This window comes from Oryctolagus cuniculus, chromosome 1, assembly GCF_051225735.1.
Source record: "Oryctolagus cuniculus isolate XC-2025 breed Fujian yellow rabbit chromosome 1, ASM5122573v1, whole genome shotgun sequence".
Classification (NCBI taxonomy): domain Eukaryota; kingdom Metazoa; phylum Chordata; class Mammalia; order Lagomorpha; family Leporidae; genus Oryctolagus; species Oryctolagus cuniculus.
The window spans coordinates 84361940-84386854 of NC_142867.1; the positions used below are offsets into that span (position 1 = coordinate 84361940).

Genomic DNA, 24915 nt, shown 5'->3' on the forward strand with positions numbered 1-24915 from the left:
ACCACCTGAACTGGGTGTCCACACTTGGGCACAGCTGCTTTGGGGGACGCTAGGAAGGAAATCGGGCTTGGCGGTGCACTAAGGAATAAAGGCCAGACACGCTCTAGGGGCCGAGCCAGGCACGTGCTGCGCTCCAGGTGGCAGCGCCCGCGGCGCAATCCTAGCTGTTCTGGAGCGCGCGGCTGAGGGATGCACTCTCTTCCGCAGCGCCTGCATCCCAAGTCCTCCTCCCGTTCAAGTGTTTTTCCCCGCCCCCTGCCCACGCTTAATTAATGATCTCCTCCAGGTCCCTTCGCACTGGACTCCTTCCTCGACCGCGCGGGCTGGGCTGGGCAGAGTGTGGCGGGAGCGCTGGGCTCAGCACTGCGCGCCCTGCGGCGATCCCCGGTGGTACGGCGGCCTGCGCGCGCGGCGCGGGAGGGTGCATGATGCCGGAGAACGGCTCCTTTGCCAATTGCTGCGAGCCCGGTGGGCGGCCCGTGCGCCCGGGCTGGTCGGGAGCTGGCAGCACACGACCCTCCGGGATCCCCCGCCCTCCCTGGGTGGCACCCACGTTGTCCACCGTGCTCATCGTCACCACCACGGTGGACGTCGTAGGCAACCTTCTGGTCATCCTCTCGGTACTCAGGAACCGCAAGCTCCGGAACGCAGGTGAGCGCCCACGCTGCGGGATCGGCCCTTCCCTGCCTTCTGGTCTGGACCTTGACCCCGTGACCCACCGCCTTTTGCTAGGGGGTCCTGAGCGCTGCTTCCCTTTCACTCCAACCTAGTTCCGAAGTTTGGCTCTGTGATCAAAAGTTAGGGTGAGTTCGGCCTTTTCTGATGTGGGGCGGTTCTGGCGCCAGCTGCTCGCAGCTACCTGGGACGCGCTTGGCACTTCAGCGTCCACGTGAATTGGGCCAAGTTTCTCCTGCGCGCTTTTTGGCAGGGGTGCTGGTGCTGTGGGATCTCCCAGTTGTGCCCTTCCAGATGGTGCCCACAGAAATTCCACGACCCTCGACACACCTCTCCCTTCCCTTCCCTGTGGCTTCACACAGTAGGTGCTTAGAAAATACTTGCTGAGAGATCGAGGGCAAGTATTCTTCCAGTGGGCATTGTGTCAGAAATTTAGACACAGGTCAGCTGGACACTTGTTCCCAAAGGAGAGGGCGTGCAGACAGAAATCTCAGGCTCTGCTTGGACTGAACGAACTTGCTTTGAGAATGTGGTCTTTTCTGAAGACAGGCAATTCGTGGCATTACTGTGAAAATTAAGTTTAGCTAAACCCCGTGGCCTGAAAATGACACCCGCCTCCCCGGGTTTCTAATCCACTCTTATTTCAATTGCACCATAGACAGGTTTGCAAGAGCAAAAACTCAGAGGGAAGAAGGATCTGAATTCAGGTCCGGACAGCTCACTGGAGCATGCTGGCCATTTCACCCTGGTGAAAAGCTCAGTGACCATTGGTTAATTTTGTCATTTTACAGTCTGTATCTTAAGGGGTAACCCAAATATTAGTATGAATTAAAATGGAGAGAGGGCAGCAAATCAATTGTAATGCTTAAAAATGCTTTTCTATGTGGCTGGACCATTCAGAAAGGCTACTTTTCATAAATGATTGTATTTGTGTGTGTGTGTGTGTGGTTCTGTGACTTGAGAATTTTTATCTAAAAAACAAGTCAACAGAAATACAAGCTTCTATCAAATGGAAACATTAACATTAAGAGGAGGTAAGCTTTGAGACCCGAGAATATCCATAGCAGTAGCTGATATTATCTGGAATGCCCTTCTGAAGAGCAGGTTTGTGTTGGAAAACTATGTAATATTTTTGATCATGTTGTCCCTTTGCAGCAGCCACAACATTCATTTCCTGTTCAAGGAGGCAGAAGAAAGGCAGCCACAGGCTGGCTTCCCTGTGGGAGGGATGGGCCCCAGGTTCTGACCATGACCTCCTGCATCCCCGGCTCACTGTGTGTGGAGAGCACCTGCATTCTGGCTGCCTGCGCAGCAATCTGGGTGGCCAACCACAAGAAAGGTGGCTGCGAGAGCTTCAGGCTGCCTCCTTGTGCCTGAGGGAGACCAGCACCCCCGCCTCCACCCTACCATGGCTGGCAGGTCCCACAGAAACGGTATTGATCCGAGCTGGGCTGAGGCATGAACGACTTACATTGCTGGCATGTCCTCCATGCTGTCCTCCCTACCTCTTGACATGCCTGCCACAGACTAGCACTGTAAAGAAACTTTCACACCATATCTATACGACATTTATCCCTGCCATGTTGGTGGTTGTAGCAGTCATGCAATATAACCAGTTTTTATATGACCTTCAGTTTTATTGATAACAGTCATGAAAGATCACAGCATTGACTTAATCTATATGAGTGAGATTTCAAAAGGTGCCTAGAAAGCTACAACACTTTTAATGGCACCCATTCCACTCTGAATCAGGCTTTCTCTTACTGAGGAATTTGGCTTTACCCTAAGAAATATTTATCCTGTACCTTTCTGTTCTTTGGCTTCTCAGTTCATCAGTATTAAGAAATTAGGTTTTTCTGGCCGGCGCCGCGGCTCACTAGGCTAATCCTCCGCCTAGCGGCGCCGGCACACCGGGTTCTAGTCCCGGTCGGGGCACCGGATTCTGTCCCGGTTGCCCCTCTTCCAGGCCAGCCCTCTGCTGTGGCCAGGGAGTGCAGTGGAGGATGGCCCAGGTGCTTGGGCCCTGCACCCCATGGGAGACCAGGAAAAGCACCTGACTCCTGGCTCCTGCCATCGGATCAGCGCGGTGCGCCGGCCGCAGCGCGCCGGCCGCGGCGGCCATTGGAGGGTGAACCAACGGCAAAGGAAGACCTTTCTCTCTGTCTCTCTCTCACTGTCCACTCTGCCTGTCAAAAAAAAAAAAAAAAAAAGAAATTAGGTTTTTCTTTGAGGTAGACAATGCCCATGAGGAAAGCTATGTTAAAATGATGACCACCTTATTTAGAACATTTTAAGTCATTAGTAAAACTCCCCCTTTGTTTGGTTTTAAAAGGGAGGTTTTGTCTGTTTACTGTGCCCATGCAAAGTAGATCTAGCTGTGGAAGCGTAATTGAAGCTCTCATTTTGGCTATGCTATTATTACAGAAAAGTGTTAGCCACCCCTTTTATAAGGTCTGAAGATCAAATTGTACATTCTAGAGAGTCCTTCAGAATAGAATTAGTTAGCCATCTTGAAGAAAATAGAGAAATGAGGGAACAAGTCAGGCTTCCCAGATTGCTTACTAACAATAACAAAATCAAATGAAGACTTAGCAAACAATTTTAACTGTTAAATAACAACTTATGAAAGCATTTACCTGAAGGTCCAATGCCTTCTATAAATTTTAAGGTAAGAGTTCACGTATTTGAAAACATCATTTAAACATCTAACACAAGCGTAACTTGTTTGACCAGCAAACCCAAAAACAAACATACCTGTGACTACAGATTTCTAGTTTAGGCTACCAAGGATTAAGGACAGAGCACCTCCTTGACTTGCATTCTCTTAAAGATTTCCTCTGATCTGTTTTAACAAAAACCAGGAGGAAGAGGAAGCTAGGCTGCAGAAGCAATGTAAACATAGGTGGCAGGCCAATTAAGATTTGCCATCAAGTAGACCAAACAGGCCAGTGAGCTTCATTGCTTTATATGGAAAGCTAGGGCTTCGGCAAAAGTCAGCTTTTGAAGGGCCCTGGCAGCTCTGCCAGCCAAGAGTTGGATCACTGGAAATGGACCTGCCCCGGAGTCGAAGGGCTCCAGGCTGGATCGAGAGACCTTTTTTGCTCTAAGCTGAAAAGCCCTTCACTCGGGCCAGCTTCCAAAGTAACCACTGCTGTCGTGGGGATGGACAAGTAGGGCCTACAACATTGCAGGCAGAACTGTATATTAATTAATAATTTTTTTAACTTTTATTTAATGAATATAAATTTCCAAAGTACAGCTTATGGAGTACAATGGATTCCTCCCCCCCCACCATAACGTCCCTCCCACCCACAACCCTCCCCTTTCCTTTTCCCTCTCCCCTTCCATTCACATCAAGATTCATTTTGGTTTCTCTTTATATACAGAAGATCAGTTTAGCATATATTAAGTAAAGATTTCAACAGTTTGCACCCACATAGAAACACAAAGTGAAAAATACTGTTTGAGTACTGGTTATAGCATTAAATAACAATGTACAGCACATTAAGGACAGATATCCTACATGAGGAGTAAGTGCACAGTGGCTCCTGTTGTTGACTTAACAAATTGACACTCTTGTTTATGGCATCAGTAATCACCCTAGGCTCTTGTCATGAGTTTCCAAGGCTATGGAAGACTTTTGAGTTCACCGACTCTGATTAATAAATGTTTTCCTTTTAGAAATGCAACCTACCTTCTCTTCAAGCCAGCTCTCCTCCCAGGTCAGCTAGGTAATGGAAGTCAACAGCGTGCCTCCCTTATAATGTACCACATGTAAAGCAATATCAATAGGTCTGAACATCATAACTGACAAGGCCTTGAGGCCCACCTGATTATTTTCAAGCCCTTTCTGTCAGTTTCCATTTGCCTCTCAATGAAAACAACTTGCTCATGGTTCAGACACCTTTCTTAGGGCCTCTAATAATGACTCTGTCCTCGGCTTTAGATCCTATGGGTTTAAACTGCTTGCTAGATTTGTTTTCTCCAGACTCAAAAAAGTAAAATTCTAGGTGGCCATGCACATGAAACCTCCCATAGAAGCAGGTTCTGCGAGCTGGCACTGCAGCCCCCTGGAGAAGCCACCTCCTGCTGGAACCCTGTCTTGACTCCCCTTCCCAAAGATGCCCCTTTCAGCATGAAGCAGCCAGAAGGATCATCACCCAGTTCTCCCAACAGAAGTTAGAGTTTCAGTCTTTGGGAGGTGGGATGTGAAGAGTCAAATGGGTAATAGGTAATCAATGTGGTAGAAATTTGGAATAGCAAGGTGCCTGCTCCCCCCAGAAGGTTAGCTTTAGCAGAACAAAGTATCCTGCTTCCTTAGGAATCTCAAAATTCACAAATTTACCATGGAAATAGCAAGGGAGTGGTGATTTCTCATCTGCCCTTATGGATGATTTTTTAATCATAAGGGAGCCAGACAGGATGGAGAATTGTAAATCAGGTCTTTTGTTGAGTCTGTCTCCACCTTGTTGATAGACAGTTTGGTTCCCAAGATTGTATTTAAAAACCCAAATACTATAGGACCTTTTGGGTTCTTTCCTTCTCTCAAAAGCCCCCTCTATGCCGCTCCAGCTGGAGGTCTTTGATTCTAGTAAATCCTTTTAAATCTCAATAAATATAGCAAATTAGGATGCTGATGTTGAAAATACATATCTCTCCAGTAGCCAAGGTGCATAGCCATATTGAGGTTACAGTGTGTCTCCTAAGAGGCACCGTATCCTTCACGTGATGATTCCACACCCGGGTCTCTGTCATTCACAGCAGAAGTGGCACACAGTAAGACTGACAGGGGGCAGGCCTGACCTTAGAAGGTAAGGCCAGAAGTGTTTCACAGTTGGCTGCATTCTCAGAGCTTGCCACAGCACACGGTGCTGGGCTGCAGCCTCACACCTGCCAGTGTGCTACCTGGGGGACCGTGCCACACTTGGGACTCTCCTGAGAGCACTTGAGGACTTTTGCTCGCGCCCACCACTGCCACTCTCACCCTTGGTCTCAACCTCACCAATTTTTATCCCTTGTATTTTTGATCTCTTGCCACCCTCCCCCTTCTGGAACCTTCCTCCATCAGGTTCTCTCTCTTTCTTCTGTATTTTTCATCCTGTGTCTCTTTCTTCTCAGACTGTGCACATATAAACACCCCCAAAGTCTTCTGTTTTAAAAGGAAAATAGGGCCTGCGATGCAGCTCAATAGGCTAATCCTCCACCTGCGGCGCCGGCACACCGGGTTCTAGTCCCAGTTGGGGCGCCGGATTCTGTCCTGGTTGCCCCTCTTGCAGGCCAGCTCTCTGCTGTGGCCCGGGAGTGCAGTGGAGGATGGCCCAAGTGTTTGGGCCCTGCACCTGCGTGGGAGACCAGGAGAAGCACCTGGCTCCTGGCTTTGGATCAGTGTGGTGTGCTGGCCATAGCGGCCATTTGGGGGGGGTGAACCAATGGAAAAGGAAGACCTTTCTCTCTCTCTCTATCTCTCCCTCTCTCTCACTGTCCACTCTGCCTGTCAAAAAAAAAAAAAAAAAAAAGGAAGAATAAAAGTATCTTTCCCTGGCTTGTGTACCCTGCCCAGCTCCTGTCCCCTCACCTCTCTTCCCCATCTCGGACAGGTGACATCTACATGGAGCTCTCTGCATGCACCGATTCTGCCTCTGCCTCGGCAAGTCCCCCTCCCTCCGCAGTCCTCTGGGTCTGCCCTGCATGCTGTGGGCGAGTCTAACAGTGACTCGCTCCTTGGGGCTGTCCTTCCCCTCAGCTCACCTGGTGCTGGACCCTGAATCTCCTTCCTCTCTTCCTCTCCCAGGTACCTGAACCCTGGGAGGGATCATTGCCCCCTTTTCTTTCATTCCTCGAATCCCATTGATTTTGCCTCATAGTGTTGCTCAAGTTCCCCTCTCGTATAGCACCAGTTTCCACCCTCGCCATCTCCGGATCAAACTCTGTCCGTGGTGTCCACATAGCTTCCCCTGGTCCCTGCCCTAGTCACTGTCACCCCTGTCTCCAGGGACTCCAGAGCCCAGCCCGCCTCACTCCCCTCTCCCATGCCACATCGAGAGGCTGCACTCCCCAAGCCATCCCTGCTCTCTGAAGCACTCTCTTATCCTAAGGGGGTCCTTGGCCTCCTCTGCCTCTGTCTCCTCTGTATCTGCTCCTCCTTCATACCCTGCCCCATCTCCCCAACAGGGTTGTTGGTGTCTGTTATCCACAGCACCAGGAAAGGTCTGGTTGCCTGCCCCCAGCACAGCACCCCCTTCCTGGCTTTGTTGTAACCTGTCTCTCTCCCTGCTGGCCTGCACACTTGCTTAGAGTAGAGGCTTCTATTCCGTCTTTGTCCACAGAGCCAGGCACACAGTAGGAGCTGAATGCCCCTCCAGGGAAGCAAATTGAAAGTGGACAGAATACCAGGAAAGCAGTGGGACAGAAAGAATTAATGTGGCTTCGTGAGGCGGGGCAGACTCAGTAACACTCTCGGCACTGCACATGTAATCAGTGGAGCTTGTTTTTGGGGAACTGGATCCCTTGGGGTACTGAAAGCCCCAAGTACACCTCGCTTTTGTTCTCAAAAATGGACTAGTGACATCTTTGTGCAAAAATGTGCCTGCCATCTGATTGTCCCCATGTGGCCAAAGCTCTTTGGCGGGCTCCAGCTGCACTGTGGTTCTCTGAAACTGTGTCCCAGCCATGCCCCTCAGGGAGTCTGTCTCTTGCTGGTCTGGCCTGAGGGTGCCACCTTTAAGCTGCCTGTAAAATGTGACTCTCTTGCAAGTATTATGTGCACCATCTATCTGGGGTGGGGAATTCCAGCCCACAAAATCATTTGGTGTGGCCCTACAAAGGCAACTGCAGGCAGGACTCAAAATCCAATAAATCTATAGCAGGCTAATTTATAAGCTGAAAATTTTATATGGCACACAAATGATGTTATAAATATCCAATTGGCCTTTGGCAGAAAAAAAGGTTCCCTACCTGTTAGCCAGTCAGCCACAGGAGGAACATGTTGCTACCGTAATATCCCAGTAGTGTCCCTTAGCAAAGGCGGAAGCGCGGCAGCCTCACTGACCCCTGGCTCTGCAGGCACAGCCACCCTAGACACCTCAGTAATGACAGCTGTCATCCAACAATAGATTTTAGGGTTTCAACTGGGATAAGGTGTTGGGAAGTGATCACATTGGCATTTCTAGGGTGTTTCAATGATTTGGAGAGGAGGAGGAAATGAAATATTTGACATTGGGACTGGCCAGGAAAACATGGAGGATCCACTTACTGATGATTTTCCTTCAGCACCCAGCAGTGCTCAGAGTCTGCAACATCTCTTATCCACAACTTACACCTGCCTGAGAGGTTCCCAGGGGAATCTCCTCCCTGTGCATTCCCATTTGGATTACAGAAGAGCCTGCAGTGTAGCCCCTTCCCTTGCCTCTTCTCTTCCCGTTTGTTGACCGAGGACGTGAATGATGTCTAAATAAGCAAGATGGTCCTGGATAAAGGCTTTTGGAAAGACTGGAGGGAAGATTTTGCTAAAAATGTTATTTATTTGAGAGGTAGAGAAATAGAAAGAGATAAATCCCATCCATGGGTTCCCTCCCCAAATGTCCTCAGTGACTGGTTGGGCTGGGATCCAGGAACCAGTGCTAGGTAGTGAACCCAGTTACTGTGATGTGAGATACAGGCATCTTAACCAATAAGCTAAACACTCACTCTGTGGAGGGAAATCCTTAATAGACCCTCAGTCCTCATCTTCCAGGAGTTGGAGGGTATGATGTATCCCATGCATCCAGGCTTTATCGTACTGTAGACCACTCATTGAGATGTCACTTGCTGTCAGGTATCTTTTGACTTGCTTAGTGTGCTAGGTTTGGAGAGAGCTTGTTATCAGCCAAAGACCAAACCTTGGACTCCCTTCCAAATGTTTCCTGAGCCATCCAACTTCATGTTTTGGCTGTGAATACTTCATTGTCTCTTTACCAAGCAAAAATGAACACCTTTTAAATCCCATAATTATGACTTTAGCTGCATAATCAGTAAAGCTCTTAATCCTCTTTAATTCCTCCCATGGAGCTCTCAATAGCCCAGGGGTATAAAACTTTCAGGTTCAACTGCCTTTATTTCCAAAATTTGATACTGTATTCAGATGTAGTATTTCCCAAAACTCAGAAAATACTGAGTACTGCCATTCAGAAGTGTAATAATTTAAAAACAGTTACTGCAAAGGAGTTAAAGGGAGTTGGAAAGTAAAGTCCCAGTTCTTCAGCAGTGTAGAATCAGAGGGGATATCCTCCCTTCTTCATTGTCTTCCTCCTGTACTACAGCCGTGTGCCACATAGCAACCTTTCAGTCAGTGAGGGACTGTGTGTGAAAGTGTGCATCATTTAGCCCAGGTATGTAGTACGCTATACCACTAGGTTTGTGAAAGTATACGCTCCAGTGTCCACACAGCAACAAAATCACCTAGTGATGAATTTCTGGCAACAAATCCCTGTCATCAAGCAACACGTGACTGTCCTTACATCTTATTTCACAGGGATCCTATTCCAACATTATGCTTTCAGGGCAACTAATAATTGTTAAAAATAGTAAATAATAGCTAACATTACTAAGTCTGTGCACCAGATACAATCTTTCTTTCTCAAGAGAGAGAAGAAGGGAAAAAAACCTCCCCTATCTCCTAACAAAGTATTCTACTCCATCTCTCACCTTGTCATGGACAAAGCCGATGGAGAGAACAAGCTACAGGGCAAACTTTACCCTCCAACCCTCTACATAATGTTCCCTGAAAATGTCACTTCTGAACTCCTAACTGCCAATTCCAATGGGCACTTTCCTGTTCTTTCTCACTTTTGTGGATGACCAAGAAACTCCCTATACCCTTGCTGTTAACCCCCTTGGTATTTCGTTTCCTGGTTTTTCCTTCTCATTCTTCTCTGTTCTCTCATAGCTGTGAGCAGTTCACATTATCTGGGTGCCTGTTTTTTATTTATCAATAAAATGTAAATCCTGCTATCCCCCTAAAAGTATTCTTAAAGTAAACAAGTAAATCCACTTATATATCTGCATAATATCTATCTTAAGGGGCTATATAAATTGTTGTTACTATTAAGTGCAATGAAAGTAATCAAATTCTACCCATAAGAGTTTCTATGTGATCTCTTTTGATGGTTATAGAATGTTTTGTGACAGTATCTTGGCTGTTTTTGTAAGTAGATGTTTCTTATACTCTTAAATGTATGTCTCCTAGTGACTGAGATATCTGTCATCTTTGTGTGTACACTATTCATCTATTTGGTAGTCTTTTTCAGTGTTAATTAAAGCAAAGAAGACTTCAGTTCAGCCCTTGTATGATTCATCCACATACTCTAGGGTTTTCATAAATAATATGAATTTGGAAGAAGACAATCTCCACTCAAAGAATTGGAGAATCCAATTAGGAGCTTATGTTAAATGCATTATTTTACTATTTGTAAGGAAATCACATTTTTAATAAATTATCTATTCAATTATTTCAAAATTGCCTATGCCTAGAACATAACTAATTAGAACATCTCACTTTCACTCGAAGATTGTTATTCTTATTGCTCAAAGCCTTACTTATATAAAATCCTATTTGATCCTGGGGTGGAGGCGGTTGTGTTTCAAGGGCCTTGGTGAGTTTGGCACTGCCTGACCAACCCTATCCTTTGCCACTGTGTGCAGCCCCAGGACAACCTAGGAATCCCCCACTGTTCTCACCACCTTGTTCTGGGCTCACTCTCAGCTCTCACCACTTTGAATGGATGCACTTTCTGTGTCTATTTCCACAAAAGCACTCTTGGTATCTCAATGGCCAGGGCCATGCCTTTCATCCACCCCTGGGACCTACCCAACTGTGGTAGGCACTGAATAAATGTATTAGACATTTAAACAGATAAAGGGATGGAAGAAGACCTCAAGGCCAAAGACGTTTAACCCTGTCAGAAGTAATAGATCATTATTAAATTCCCTCTCATAACCCTCTCTGCATCTTGTTTTTTTAATAATTTAATTGTCTTCTTCATGAGACAATGAGCTTTGTAAGAGGGGAGGCATGTCTGTCTTACTTACCATGGTTCCCTAAATCCCTGGTACACAAAGCCAGGGCCTAGACATACAGAAATTTGTTGAGTGAATGACTCAATGGATATCTATTTTTACAAATCCTTTTAGCTCAGTGACTGGGGAAAACTTAAGTCCAACTACATTCTTCAGATCTCAAGGAGCAGAAAGGGATAGAGATAACTTTGCCTTTCAGAGTTTCTCTGTCTGATGAAGCCTAGATAGCTAAGCACTTGCTGGCTCTTTCATTAATGCCCAGATGCTCATTGAGACATTTATTTCCCAGGAAGGAGGAAGGAGGAAAAGAGGATTGTGGAATGTGTGTGTGTGTGTGTGTGTGTGTGTGTGAGAGAGAGAGAGAGAGAGAGAGAGAGAGAGAAAGAGAGAGGGAGGGAGAGAGAGAGAGAGCATGTGCTTTGTGTTCGAGCACTGGAAGGGGATTCCAAACTAGTGAACAAAGCCTCCTCCCACTAATACACCCTGTCTGGATGGAAGCAGATGGAAATGAATCAAGAAAGGACTTGTGATATAAATATTTATTAGACGCTCCTGCATAGGGTGACAAGCAATGTTGTGTGCATACTGATTCATTTCTTCTCTGTTTGGGGAAAAAGTGAATGGAGAACTGGATCTCCTCTTGACTGTCATCCAGATAGGACCTAGCTTGTTACAGATAGAAGACAAAACAAGAATTTTATTCCCTTAATTTGGAATTATGCCAAGAAAGCCAGGCGACAGTAGGATGTCTCAGCAGATGAATCTACAGCAGGAACTGGTTGATTTTGCCCTTTCAGGAACACCTGTAGGAAACGGGGCGAGTAATTGAATAACTAATAACTTTCCATGTGGAGCAGGATGTGTTTTTCCTCACTATGCACAAGCTGTCTGCAGCCTTTAGGGCATTATTAGGGGATGAGCCACATGAAGGCGGCAGAGTCTGCCTTGGCTTTCCCAGGAAAACATCTGGCTGTGCTGGCACTGGTTCCCAGAAGCTCTTGACTTTTCTCTGCTCGTATTCGTAAGTGCCAAGAGTCTGTTTGCTGCTCAACCGGGAGCCCAGAGGGCCCTGCGAGGACCACTCTTCCTGTGTTGGAAAAAATGATTTTCTTCATAGAAACAGCCGTGTGGGATGCGTTGTGGGAGGGAGAAGGGGGGTTCTAAAAGAAAGGGGGAAACTGCTGTAGTGCAACACTTGGTGAATGAAGCAAACAGCGTTGGGGACGGAGTCAGTGTGGTTTTAGGATGCAAGTGCCTGAGAAGCAGAGGCTGTGCTTTCTTCCCTGGAACTCTGGCACAGAACATGCCTGCAGCATTTTAATTGATGACTGCATGGTTTCCTGAGCCTCTCTCTGGCTGACTGAACTTGATGATGCTGGAGAAGGCTCCATTCTGAAATGAAAGGCAGTTCAGGAAGTCTGTGAATGTGTAGGCTGAGCTGTAGGCCCCCAAGAGGCTGTGAGACAGGGAGTGTTGACATCCCCTCCCCAGTCCACAGGACTGAGCCTCTGTGCCACTTGCCGGGTGTGTCTGTCAATGTGGCCACACGGCAGGGAGTGGAGGCCCTGAACGAACATACAGGAAACACATGGTTTCCACTCCCAAAACCCTTCCGTAAAAATGAAAAAATGCTCTGATATACATAGTGAAATAGTTACTATAGTCAAGCAAATTAATATATTCATCATGTAACCATTATCTTTTTTGCAGCAAGAACAGCTTAGACCTGCTCTCTTGCGAAAATCTTGAGTTCAGTGCAATATTAGTAACAATAGCCCTCCTGTTGTACATTAGATCTCTTGACATGTTCATCTTACCTGTCTGTAATTTTGTATTCTTTGATCTCCATCTCCCCATTTCCCCTCCTGACCAGTTACCCCTGGTAACTGCCATTTTATTCTGTTTCTATGTGTTCAATTTTTTTCCAGTTTCCTCACATACATTAAATCATGTGATACATTTCTTTATGTGCCTGGCCTATTTCACTCAGCAAAATGTCTTCCAATTTCTATGTTGTGGCAAATATTAGGATCTACTCTTTTTAAGGCTGAATTGTAATTCAATTTGGATATACATAACACAATTTCTTTATCCAGTCATCTGAATTAGGTAATTTCCATGGCTTGAATTTTGTGAACAGTGCTTCAATACATGTGGGAGGGCAATTACCTCAACAAGTGTCTTATTTCTTTGCTTTGCATGTATTCCCAAGACTGCTGTATTCTCATGGAGATGCCACCTCATGCTTGTTAGAATTATCAAGAAGACAATAATGAGTGGTGGAAAAGCTGTGAGGAAAAGGGAACTCTTGCATATGGCTGGTGGAAATGTCAAGTGATGTGGCCATTATGGAAAACAATATGGAGGTTACCTTTTAAAACTTAAATTTGGTCAGGCATTTGATGCAGCAGTCAGGATGCTGCTTGGTACATCAGAGTGGATGGATTTGAGTCCCCATCTATTTCTAATCCAGCTTCTTGCTAATGTGTACTTTGGGTGGTTCTGGGCTTTGGTCTGGCCCAAATCTGACTGCTGCAGACATTTTATGAGTCAATCAGCAAATGGAAGATATATATCTAGCTCCCTATCTATTTCTTTCTTTCTCTGCCTTCCCAATAAAAAATGAGATAAAAATCCAAAAAAAAAAATGAAAAATGCAATTCACATTTAGGAAAATTGTTTAAAGACACTTAGAAAGAAGCCTTGGGCAGCTCCGTGGCTCACTAGGCTAATCCTCCGCCTGTGGCGCCAGCACACCGGGTTCTAGTCCGGTCGGGGCACCGGATTCTGTCCCGGCTACCCCTCTTCCAGGCCAGCTCTCCGCTATGGCCTGGGAGTGCAGTGGAGGATGGCCCAAGTGCTTGGGCCCTGCACCCCATGGGAGACCAGGATAAACACCTGGCTCCTGCCTTCAGATCAGCGCGGTGCGCTGGCCGCAGTGCACTGGCCGCAGCGGCCATTGGAGGGTGAACCAACAGAAAAGGAAGACCTTTCTCTCTGTCTCTCTCTCTCACTGTCCACTCAGCCTGTCCAAAAAAAAAAAAAAAAAAAAAAAAAGAAGAAGAAGAAGCCTTTTATTCAGTGGAGAAAAGATGCAAAAGGAGACTGAGGTGTGCAGGGGGATGAGTCAGGGCATGGGAATGGGCTAATAGTCATTGTGAACCCACATCCCCCACTTTCAGGCTCTCCTTGATCCTGGCCAAGCCCCGGAGCATCTGTGCATATCATGGAGGCACATCTGTGCCTACTCTGTCCCCAAGCATTCGCCTCATTATTTAACTCTCACAGTTATATGAGAAGAAAAATATCACTATTCACATTTTACAAATGAGAAAAACGAGGATCTGAGAGCCTGAATAACCTGCCTTAGCCACTACTGAGCAGCAAAAATACATCTTGAGTCCTCAACTCTGTGTCTCTGAAAGCCATTCAGATTCCATTCTCAATGCTAAAAGTTACTTCCTGAAAACTAAGATGTTCTAAAGTAGAAATGGTGCTGACTCTCACTCCTTATTTCCTGCTGCAGGTAATTTGTTCTTGGTGAGTCTGGCATTGGCTGACCTGGTGGTGGCCTTGTACCCCTACCCGCTAATCCTTGTGGCCATCTTCCACAATGGCTGGGCCCTGGGAGAGGCGCATTGCAAGGCCAGCGCCTTTGTGATGGGCCTGAGTGTCATTGGCTCTGTCTTCAACATCACTGCCATTGCCATTAACCGTTACTGCTACATCTGCCACAGCGTGGCCTACCACCGGCTCTGTGGGTACTGGCATGCCTCCCTCTACATTGGCCTCATCTGGCTGCTCACCCTGGTGGCCTTGATGCCCAACTTCTTCGTGGGATCCCTGGAGTATGACCCGCGTATCTACTCCTGCACCTTCATCCAGACAGCCAGTGCCTGGTACACAGCGGCAGTAGTGGTCATCCACTTCCTCCTCCCCATCACTGTGGTGACCTTCTGTTACCTGCGCATCTGGGTGCTGGTGTTCCGGGCCCGCAGGAAAGCCAAGTCGGAGAGCAAGCTGCGCCTGAAACCCAGCGATGTGCGGAGCTTCCTCACCATGTTTGCTGTGTTTGTGATCTTTGCCATCTGCTGGGCCCCACTTAACTGCATTGGCCTCGCTGTGGCCATCAACCCAGAAGAAATGGCTCCCCAGGTCCCAGAGGGGCTTTTTGTCACCAGCTACTTCTTAGCTTATTTCAACAGCTGCCTTAACGCCATCATCTATGGGCTCCTGAACCAGAACTTTCGCCGGGAGTACAAGAGGATCCTCTCAGCCCTCTGGAACCCACTGCACTGCTTTTCGGATGTTTCCAAGGGCAGCCACACCGAGGGCCCGCTGAGCCAGGCTTCCCCTGCTGTTCATGGCACACACCCTGTCCAGGCAGATTCCCAGTAGCCTGGATCCAAGGTACACCAACCCAGCGACAAACTCATGGAATGGTGGGAGTGAATCTGCTGCCACCACGCTGACCTGTTCCATGACTGGTGGAACTCACTCCTGTGGACAAGGCCATCAGCACCCTTGGCTCCGGCTGGTCCGGGGGTGCCCACATTACCTGGCATAAACTCAGTGGTGTGTTAGGAGCTTGCACATTCAAGACCAGGCAAGGAGCAGAATGAGTGATGGTCTGGGGCAGAAGTGACCAGTTCCTTCCTGTGGACTGCACCTCATCCTGCTCTGACCGCCTCACTGCTTCTCCCTTTCCCCTCAGAGATGGTAGAAATGCATGGCTTCTGTCAGCAAGGATGGAAGAGCGAGGTCTGCAGAGCTGGAAGGTGGGTAGCTCTGTAGGGGCTTTGGGACTGGGCGGGTACACAGGCAAGCATTGCATTTATGCCCTCCCCCACTGACCCACCCTACACACACACCCCAACCACACACTGTATGCATACCCCTAAACCCCACACCACAAACACTACCCACTCACACCTACCGTACTAAAAATACTATACACACATGCATATCACACATGTACTTGTACTATGTGCACATGTACCACACCAAAGACATACCACAGTAAACACATACCACACCACAATGCACACATATACCTACATATCATATCACACACTATCAACACACACACACACCATACATACACCATACCACACACAAATACCAAACTGTACACTGCCCACACCACACATATACCACACCAAAAACACTCCATACACACATACTGTACATGTACTATAATACAGTCATACCACACTACACACATACCACATCACAAACTGCATACACACACACAAACTACACATCATACCACAAACACTATACACTGCCACCATACTACACACTATGTACACAACGCATATGTATACATATACCACACTACACACCCACCATGCTACACTGCACATGCCACATACACATAGTATACATGGCACACACATACCACAAGCACACCACACATGTACACCCACCTCTCACACACATGCCTCCAGCTCACAAGCACACTACACACACACATATGCACACACACTTCAGGCATGTGTACAAAGTCTGCATCACTTCTATTCCAGGTTCTACCAGTTACAAATTCTCTGACACAGGACAAGTCCCTGAGTTCCTCACTCCCCAGTTTATAATATTAAAATGGGGATTCTGCTATTAAAAGCATCTGGTGGGCTAATATATCTGATGAGCCAAGGCTGGTGCTCACACATGTCTCACATTCAGTGATCATGAGTTTTGGTTGGTAAAATGAAATATACTATTGAGGAAGTAAAGAAACCAAACACCAAGGTAAGAAGAGAGGAGAGATTGGGCATGGAGGTGTGGGAGGGGAGAAAGGGAAGCTCCTCCCCAATTCCTTTCTTAGGGTTGTAGAGGCTCTAGGTCTTCTTTTAGCACCAGCAGCTTTAACTCCCTTCTTCACAATGCCCAGTGTCCTTTGAGGACCAGAGCAGGCAGGGGAAGAAAACACCATATTCTCTCCCCTGGAGAGGTCATTGCTCATGAACAAGTAGTCACTAGCATCTATTGGGTGTTTTCATTGAATAAAACACTGTGGTAAGGGCTGCATGTGTATTTTCACATTTCATCCTCTCAAAACTCTCAGAAATAAATATGATTCTCCATTTTAATAGTAAGAAACTGAAACCCCAAGAAGTGCAAGGATTGCCTGAGTTCACTGAGCTGCTGAGCTCAGACCTAGATGGGGAGCCTGATTCTGTCTGGCAGCAGCACCATACCTCTATGTCCCTTCATCCCCCCAGGTATGTGGCAGGAACAGAGTGCAGCAGGGTAACAGCCCCAGGTTAACAAGGTGCCTGGGGGCCAGCAGGAGACTCCAAGTGTAGACCTCTTGGCATTAGGCCGGACCTTCTCCATTCCTTGTAATGTGAGGAATCTGGGCTAGGTGCTGTGCTCAGTCACCTGTTCACCTGAGAGCCTCTTAAACATGCACATTCCCTGGCCTTCAACAGCAATCTGGAGAAGGCACTGGGTATCTGATTGTGACACCAGAGGTCCTTGAGCAAATGTTAGGGATGTAGATGTCACAACCCTGGTTATTGCAACGTTAGGATCCAGCCACTGAGTATGGAGGATCCCACTAACAGAGGCTCTCTGGTTCATACCTCGTACCTAGACAGAAGCACAGGAGTCTCAAGACTTCTTGAGCTGTGGCAACACTTTGGCCTTTGGGCAGAGCCTGAGGCTGACCTGATCAGGCACGTGTGCCCTGTTTTTGCTGTTTCTTCCCCACAGGTACCACAGAGATTTGCCTCTGACTCTGAATAGAGAAGGAAAAGAGGCCATCGATTTCTTGTCAACAGAGTGAATCTCACATCTTCCCCTTTTCCCTCTCTTTTAGTGCTGAGCTAAGTGCATGGCATGTGCTTGATGAATAGCGATTGAAGCAAGAGAATTCTCTTCACTTGCCCGGGGCCCATATGTGTCACCTGCTTTGCCATGAATCAGCACTGACAGCCACTAACTGGGACTCTTTCTTATGTCTACAGGTTTTTGCTGATGAATCAGGAACTAAGAGGATGAAAAAAAGTGGAGAAAGGCCACAAATTGGGTGATGTATATACTCAGATGGAATGGCCTCATGTTGCAGGCCTTAATTTTAAATAAAGATGATTTTGGTAAAATTGTGTGAGAACTGTATCTCAAATCTACCTCTTTGACCCTGGACAATCTGATCAAAGGGGCCACTGGGCTACCTGCCTCAGAACCCTGCAGCTTTGAATTCTCTATGAAGCCCCCAGCCAGCAAAAAGCTCATGTCCAGGTCCAAATTTCTGACTAGGTTGACAAATCTGGGGTGGTCTAATGCCTGGGCTCACCCATCAGGGTCACTGGATCAGGCATGAAGCTGTCTGTCCGTATCTCTCTGTGTTCCTGTCTGCCATAGCATGAAGCTGTTTGTCTCTCCGTGTCTCTGTCTCAGTCTCTCTCTCTCACTCACACACACACACACACTCCTTGTGCTTTCCTATCTGTTTCTTCTCGGTTTCCTTTGCCTACTTCTGAAATTGCACATGGGGCTGCCTCTAGGATTGCCTTTTACTCCATAGGTATAACTCAAATCTAAGCATGCACATCAGAATTTTACTAAGGGAACACTTGAAAAGTCCAAGATCACAAGTGGGATTCAGATCATCCATATAGTTTGAGATTGTTCCTCAGGTTATTTGCATCTATGGACCTGGATGAGAACAAGGTTCTGTGAATGCCTTCAGTCACCTTCATTCCCAGGGTTATGGTTACCTTCTCCACCTGTAGATCCCCATTACCTAGCAGTTCCTAAGCACTCACTATATGCTGGACACTGCTATGGAGTTTATGATAATCAATGATCAGGTTTAATTCCCACAATTCTGTTGGGAGGCACTGCAGTTTCCCCCCAATTTATAAAAAAACTGAGACAGAGGGAGGTTATGTAATTTGCTGGTGGTCATATAGCTACTAAGTGGGGAACCAGACTCTGATATCATGTGGTCTGACTACAGAGCCGTACTCTTAGCTGTTGGTTGTACTGTCGTCCTCAGACTCACATATCCACAAATGGAATTGCTAAGTCACATGGTAGTTTTAACTTTTGGAGCCACCTGCATTTCCATAGCAGCTGCACCAGTTACATTGCCACCAACAGTACGAAAGTGTTCTAATGTCTCAACATCCTTGTCAATGCTTGTTGGTGATTTTAGTTTTTGTTTGTTTTTGGATTTAATAATGGCCATGCTAATAGGTGTGTGTGCTCATCCCATTGTAGTTTTGATTTGCATTTCACTAATGATTGGTGTTGTTGAAAATTGTTTCATGTTCCTGTTGCCAATTTGTAGGTCTTCTTTACAGAAATGTTTAGTCACTTCTTCTCTACATTGAATGTTTGTCTCCACAAAATTCATATGTTGATACCTAGTCCCTGATATGATGGTATTTGGAAATGGAGCCTTTGGGAGGTGATTATATCATGGAAGAAGTACCCAAAGAAGACCCCCAAAGATGTCACTGCCCTTTCCATCATGTAAGCTTATAGCAAGAAGACTGTCATCTGTGATCAAGAAGTGGCCTCACTAGACATTAAAATCTGCTGGTGCTTTGATCTTGGACTTCTCAGCCTCCACAAATGTGAGAAATAAATTTCTGCTGCTCATAACTTACCCAGTGTAAGATATTTTGTTCTAGCAGCCTTAAGTGGACTACAACAGAGCTCCCTCTCTGTTCATTCATAAAACTGGGTTATTTGTTGTTGCATTTGTTGCAGTTGAGATGAAAAAGTTCCTCATATATGAGGGTGCTTTCAACAAGTTCATGGGAAATGGAACTTCAAGTTTATTTTGGTGGAAAAAATTGAAATCCACAGTTTTTTAAAAAAAACATATGCATTTTCCATGACATTTTTTAAAACACCTGGAACATTACAGACATTAACCCCTTATCAGTCATGTGGCTTGCAAATTCCATAGGCTGCTTATTCTCATTGTCAAGAAGCTTTTTAATTCCATGCAGTCCTACTTGTCTATTTTTTCTTTTGTTGTCTGTGCTTTTGGTGTCATGGACAATAAATCATTGCCAAGACCAATGTCATGAAGCTTGTCCTCTGTTTTCTTCCAAGAGCTTTCAGTTGAAGGTCTTATTTTTAAATTTTCAACCAACATTTGAGTAGTTGTTTATGTGGCTATTCAATTTCACAACATCATTTAAAGAGGCTTTCCTTTCCCCTTGCATACTTTTGGCACCCTTGTTGCATCAGCAATAGAAGAAAATTACCTCAATTTAATGAAATAAAAGTCATATATGCCAAGCCCACATCTACTATCACACTCAACAGTGAGAACCTGAAAGCTTTTCCTCTAAGATCAGGACTGAGAGAAGGGTGACCACTCTTGCTATTTCTGTTGAGCATAGCACTAGAAGTCCTAGCCAGAACAATCAACTAAGAGAAAGAAAAGACATCCTTATTCCAAAGGAATGTGTACAATTATCTCTATTCATAGAGGACATGATCTTATATGCAGAAAACCTTAAAGACTCCAATAGAAAAAAAAAAAAGCCTGTTAGAATTAATGAACAACTTCAGGGAAGTTGTAGAATAAAAAATTCAAATGCATTTCTATATATACTATACACATATATACTAAAAATGGCAATCTTAAAATGAAATTAAGAAAATCACAGTTACACTATCCCCAAAAAGAATATGAATAAATTTAACCAAAGAGATAAAGACATATACACTGAAAACTGTAAAATAAATTAACGAAGATAGGATCCTAATAGGAAAGATAAACAATATTGGCACTGGGGGATTTTAGTATAGAAAGGAAATCTAATTAAAAATGGTAATGTTGAAGTGAAAACTGTGTTGCCAGATAAGAGAAATTAATTTCACAGACCTAACAGAAAATTGGATACAGCAGAGGAAAAGTTACAAAGCAAACTAAGCAAAGTGAAAAGGAGTATGGACAAAAATCTGGAATTAAACAGGGGCAAGATTCTACAAGTCCTATCCCGGTGGAGTCACACAGGAGACAATTACTCCATCAATGAATTAGTACAAAACATGTAAAGTTTTGTCCACCATGGAAACTTGCCTGAACCTAGGGGTCCAAGATTTGTATTATGAGGTCACCCTTTGTCTATAATTTTCCAAAATCCTAGAATTCTGGGAAGAAAACATATTTATTATAAATCTCTGATTTGCAAAAACATTGTAAGTACAGTGGCTCACTTATCAGGGAATGGTGGGAATCCTCCAGAAACCCAAGTTCCTAGAAATTAGCCAAGCCCACCTTCAAAGCAGGTCATTATAAGTTAGCAGTTCTAACCTAGAAATAGCAGGTCTGCTATTGTTAACTGTTTCTGCACATTTCCTAAGAATAAATCTCATATAAACCTCTCCATGGGTCAAGAAAACTCACAAGGGAAATAATATATTTTGAACTGAATGATAATGTAAAAGTGATGTATCAAAATTTGAAAAATACAAGTGAATCAATGCTTAAATTCATGACTTTAAGAACCCATATTATAAAATTAAAACTATATGAAATCAAGAATCTCTGTTTGCACCCCTAGAAAGGCTAAGAAAAAGACAGTGAAATACAGGAAGATAAACAACAACAAATGTCAGGAATTAAAGATGAGCTATCAATATAAACTCTAAAGACATTAAAATATAATAATTGATTTTTATGAACAACTTTGTTTTGATTGAACAACTTAGACATGATGGAAAATTTCTGAGAGCCATGGATTAGCAAAACTGAGTGAGGGGAAAACAGAAAAAGTTTACTTAGTGCTACATATGTGAAACAAAGAATCTGTAATGAAATCTCTTTCCAGGAAGAAAACTATTGCCCCTCTTAGTTTCATTGTGAATTCTATCAAATGTTTAAGAAAGAAATAATAACTTTACACACTTGGAGAATAGAGGAAGCACCTGTCAATACATTTTGTATCTAGTATTATGTCTTAATAAAAAAAATTACAAACCATTATCCCTCATTAAACAGATGCAAAAATACATAATAGTTATGCAACCGATAAAGGTTTAATAACCAGAATCTACAAAGAGATCAAGAAACTCCACAACAACAAAAGAAACAACCCACTTAAGAGATGGGCCAAGGACCTCAATAGACATTTTTCAAAAGAGGAAATCCAAATGGCCAATAGACACATGAAAAAATGTTCAGGATCACTAGCAATCAGGGAAACGCAAATCAAAACCACAATGAGGTTTCACCTCACCCTAGTTAGAATGGCTCACATACAGAAATCTACCAACAACAGATGCTGGCAAGGATGTGAGGAAAAGGGGACACTAATCCAATGTTGGTAGGAATGTAATCTGGTTAAGCCACTATGGAAGACAGTTTGGAGATTCCTCTGGAACCTGAATATAGCCCTACCACATGACCCAGCCATCCCACTCCTTGGAATTTACCCAAAGGAAATTAAATTGGCAAATAAAAGAGCTGTCTGTACCTCAATGTTTATTGCAGCTCAATTTACAATAGCTAAGACATGGAATCAACCTCAGTGCCCACCAATAGAAGACTGGATAAAGAAAGTATGGAACATGTGCTCTATAGAATACTATACAGCAGTTAAAAAAATGAAATCCAGTCATTTACAACAAAATGGAGGAATCTGGAAAACATCATGCTGAATGAAACAAGCCAATCCTAAAGTGACAAATATCATTTGTTCTCTCTGATTGGTGACAATTAACTGAGCACCTAAAAGGAAACCTGTTGAAGTGAAATGGACACCATGAGAAACAGTGACTTGATCAGCCCTTGTCCTGACTGTCTAGGAACAACTTATTATTTTATTCCTTTTAGTATTTTTTTGTTTTACTTAATAACATTGGTTGAACTCTTTAATTAACACACAATTATTCTTAGGTGTTTAAATTTAACTGAAGAGTGATCCCTGTTAAATATAAGAGTAGGAATAAGAGAGGGAGGAGATGTACAGTTCGGCACATGCTCACTCAGACTTATCCCTAATGGTAGAGTTAGAAACGTGCCAGGGGATTCCAATTCAATCCCATCAAGGTGGCATGCACCAGGACATCTTACTAATCAAAGTGATCAGTTTAAGTTCATAACTGATCATAATGATACGATTAAGTGTCAAAGGGATCACATAAACAAGACTAGCATCTGCTAATACTAACTGATAGAATTAAAAAGGAGAGAACAGTCCAACATGGGAAGCAGGATACACAGCAGACTCATAGAATGGCAGATGTCCTAAACAGCACTCTGGCCTCAGAATCAGCCCTTAAAGCATTCGTATCTGGCTAAAGAGCCCATGAGAGTTTCTCAGGCATGGAAACCCAAGGCACTCTGGCAAAAAAAAAAAAAAAAAAAAAAAAACACCTAAATGAAAGATCTCTGTGGGTGAGATCCCAGCAGAAAGAATGGGCCATCAAAGAAGGAGGCACCTTTCTTGAAGGGAGGAGAGAACTTCCACTTTGACTATGGTCTTGTCTAAGTAAGATCAGACTTTGTGATATCAAGAGGCTTTGGTAGCCTTGGCAGCTCATGACAAGAGCCTCGGTGGTTACTGATGTCATAAATAAGAGTGTTAATTGCTAAATCAACAACGGGAGTCACTGTGCACCTACTCCCCATGTAGGATCTCTGTCCTTAATGTGTTGTACTATGTGAATTAATGGTAAAACTTGTCTTCAAACAGTACTTTATACTTTGTGTGTCTGTGTGGGTGCAATCTGTTGAAATCTTTACTTAGTATATACTAAATTGATCTTCTGAATATAAAGATAATTGAAAATGAATCTTGATGTGAATGTGATGGGAGAGGGAGTGGGAGATGGAATGTTTGAGGGTGGGAGGGAGGTTATGGGGGAGGGAAGTCAGTGTAATCCAAAAGTTGTACTGTGGAAATTTGTATTTATTAAATAAAAGTCGCACAAAAATAAAAGATAGGTCCAAAAATACATAATAGTATATTAGAAAACTAACTCCAAAATATAGACTCAAAGAAGAACAGTTTAAAATGTCTTTCTTCATAGCATTTATGTGTATGTTTAAGTGTGTGCATGTGTTTGTGTGCAGTCTGTGAGAAAAGATTTATAGAGAGAAACAAAATATAGAACCTCTTTCACAATGCAGAAATCATTGTTCAGTATGCATTTTGATATATAAGTAGGAATATTGTGATTAAAATAAAATAAAAAACGAAATATCATTACTCAGAAAAAATAGGGTCATTACCTAGATAAGCCAACAAAAATCATAAGGAAAACTAATAAGAGAGTTCAGCAAGGATGCTGGATACCAAAGTATCAATAGCAATAACTTAAAAGCAATAATCTAGAAAATGTAGTTCTAAAAATTAAGATACTACTCAGAATAGCACCAATAGATGAATTAGAAACAGCTACCTCTAGGCTTTTTCATGCTATGTCAGATTTCATCAAAATTAAAATTCCTGCTCATTACAAGGTATTACTAAAAAATGAAAGGACAAACTACAAATCATGAAACATTCACAAAGGATTCATATCCAGAACATATGAGTTTATAGAATACATACAACTCAAATGTGAAAAGACAAACAACACAACAAAACTGGACAGAAGAAAATGATAAATCTTGACCCAAACTTCACTTCTTCTATGAAAATTATGTCAAAGTGGATAATAAACTTAAATATAAGATGTAAAACTATAAAAATTTGAGCAAAAAAAAGAACATGTTTTTATACATAGGGCTAGGGAAAGAGTTATTCAGCTTCAAACCAAAAGCAGGATTCATGAAAGAAAAGAAATTATAAATTAAGCCTCATCAAAATATAAAAGTTTTGCTCTATGAAAGACCTTGTCAAGAGGATGAAAAGGCAAGTTATGACTGGGAGAAAATATTTGCAAACCATACATGCAGCAAAAGACTAGTAACTAGGACACATTAAAGGACACATTAAAGTTTTCATACAAAATGAATGAACCTGGAGAACAGGTTCTGCAGCGGAATAAGTTAGTCCAGAATGACAAATACTGTGCAACTCTACTTACTTGAAATATCTAGAATAGTCACATTCATGCCTGCATCCCATATCTGAATTTCTGGGTTTGAGTTCTGTCTCTACACCTGATTCTGGCTTTCTACTAATGTGCACCCTGGGAAGCAGCAGTTGGTGGCTCAAGTACTTGATTCCTACCACCCATGTGGGAGACCTGGACTGATTTCCA

At 44.1% G+C, this 24915-nt stretch overlaps 1 protein-coding gene across 1 annotated transcript; it reads left to right on the forward strand.

Moving 5' to 3' along the window:
• The first annotated feature begins 212 nt into the window (after nucleotides 1-212).
• MTNR1B (melatonin receptor 1B) lies at nucleotides 213-19758 on the forward strand. The gene is made up of 3 exons (XM_017344057.4): nucleotides 213-651; nucleotides 14255-15506; nucleotides 17700-19758. The coding sequence occupies exons 1-2, from the start codon at nucleotides 273-275 to the stop codon at nucleotides 15124-15126; spliced, it is 1251 nt and encodes a 416-aa protein (XP_017199546.4). The 5' UTR covers nucleotides 213-272; the 3' UTR covers nucleotides 15127-15506; nucleotides 17700-19758.
• The last annotated feature ends 5157 nt before the right edge of the window (nucleotides 19759-24915 follow it).

Excerpts from the sequence above, each read along its gene's own strand:
- MTNR1B (XM_017344057.4), top strand. The coding sequence starts at position 273 with ATGATCTCCTCCAGGTCCCTTCGCACTGGACTCCTTCCTCGACCGCGC. Across the intron at positions 652-14,254 it reads CCGCAAGCTCCGGAACGCAG|GTAATTTGTTCTTGGTGAGT; the intron begins GTGAGCGCCCAC and ends TTCCTGCTGCAG.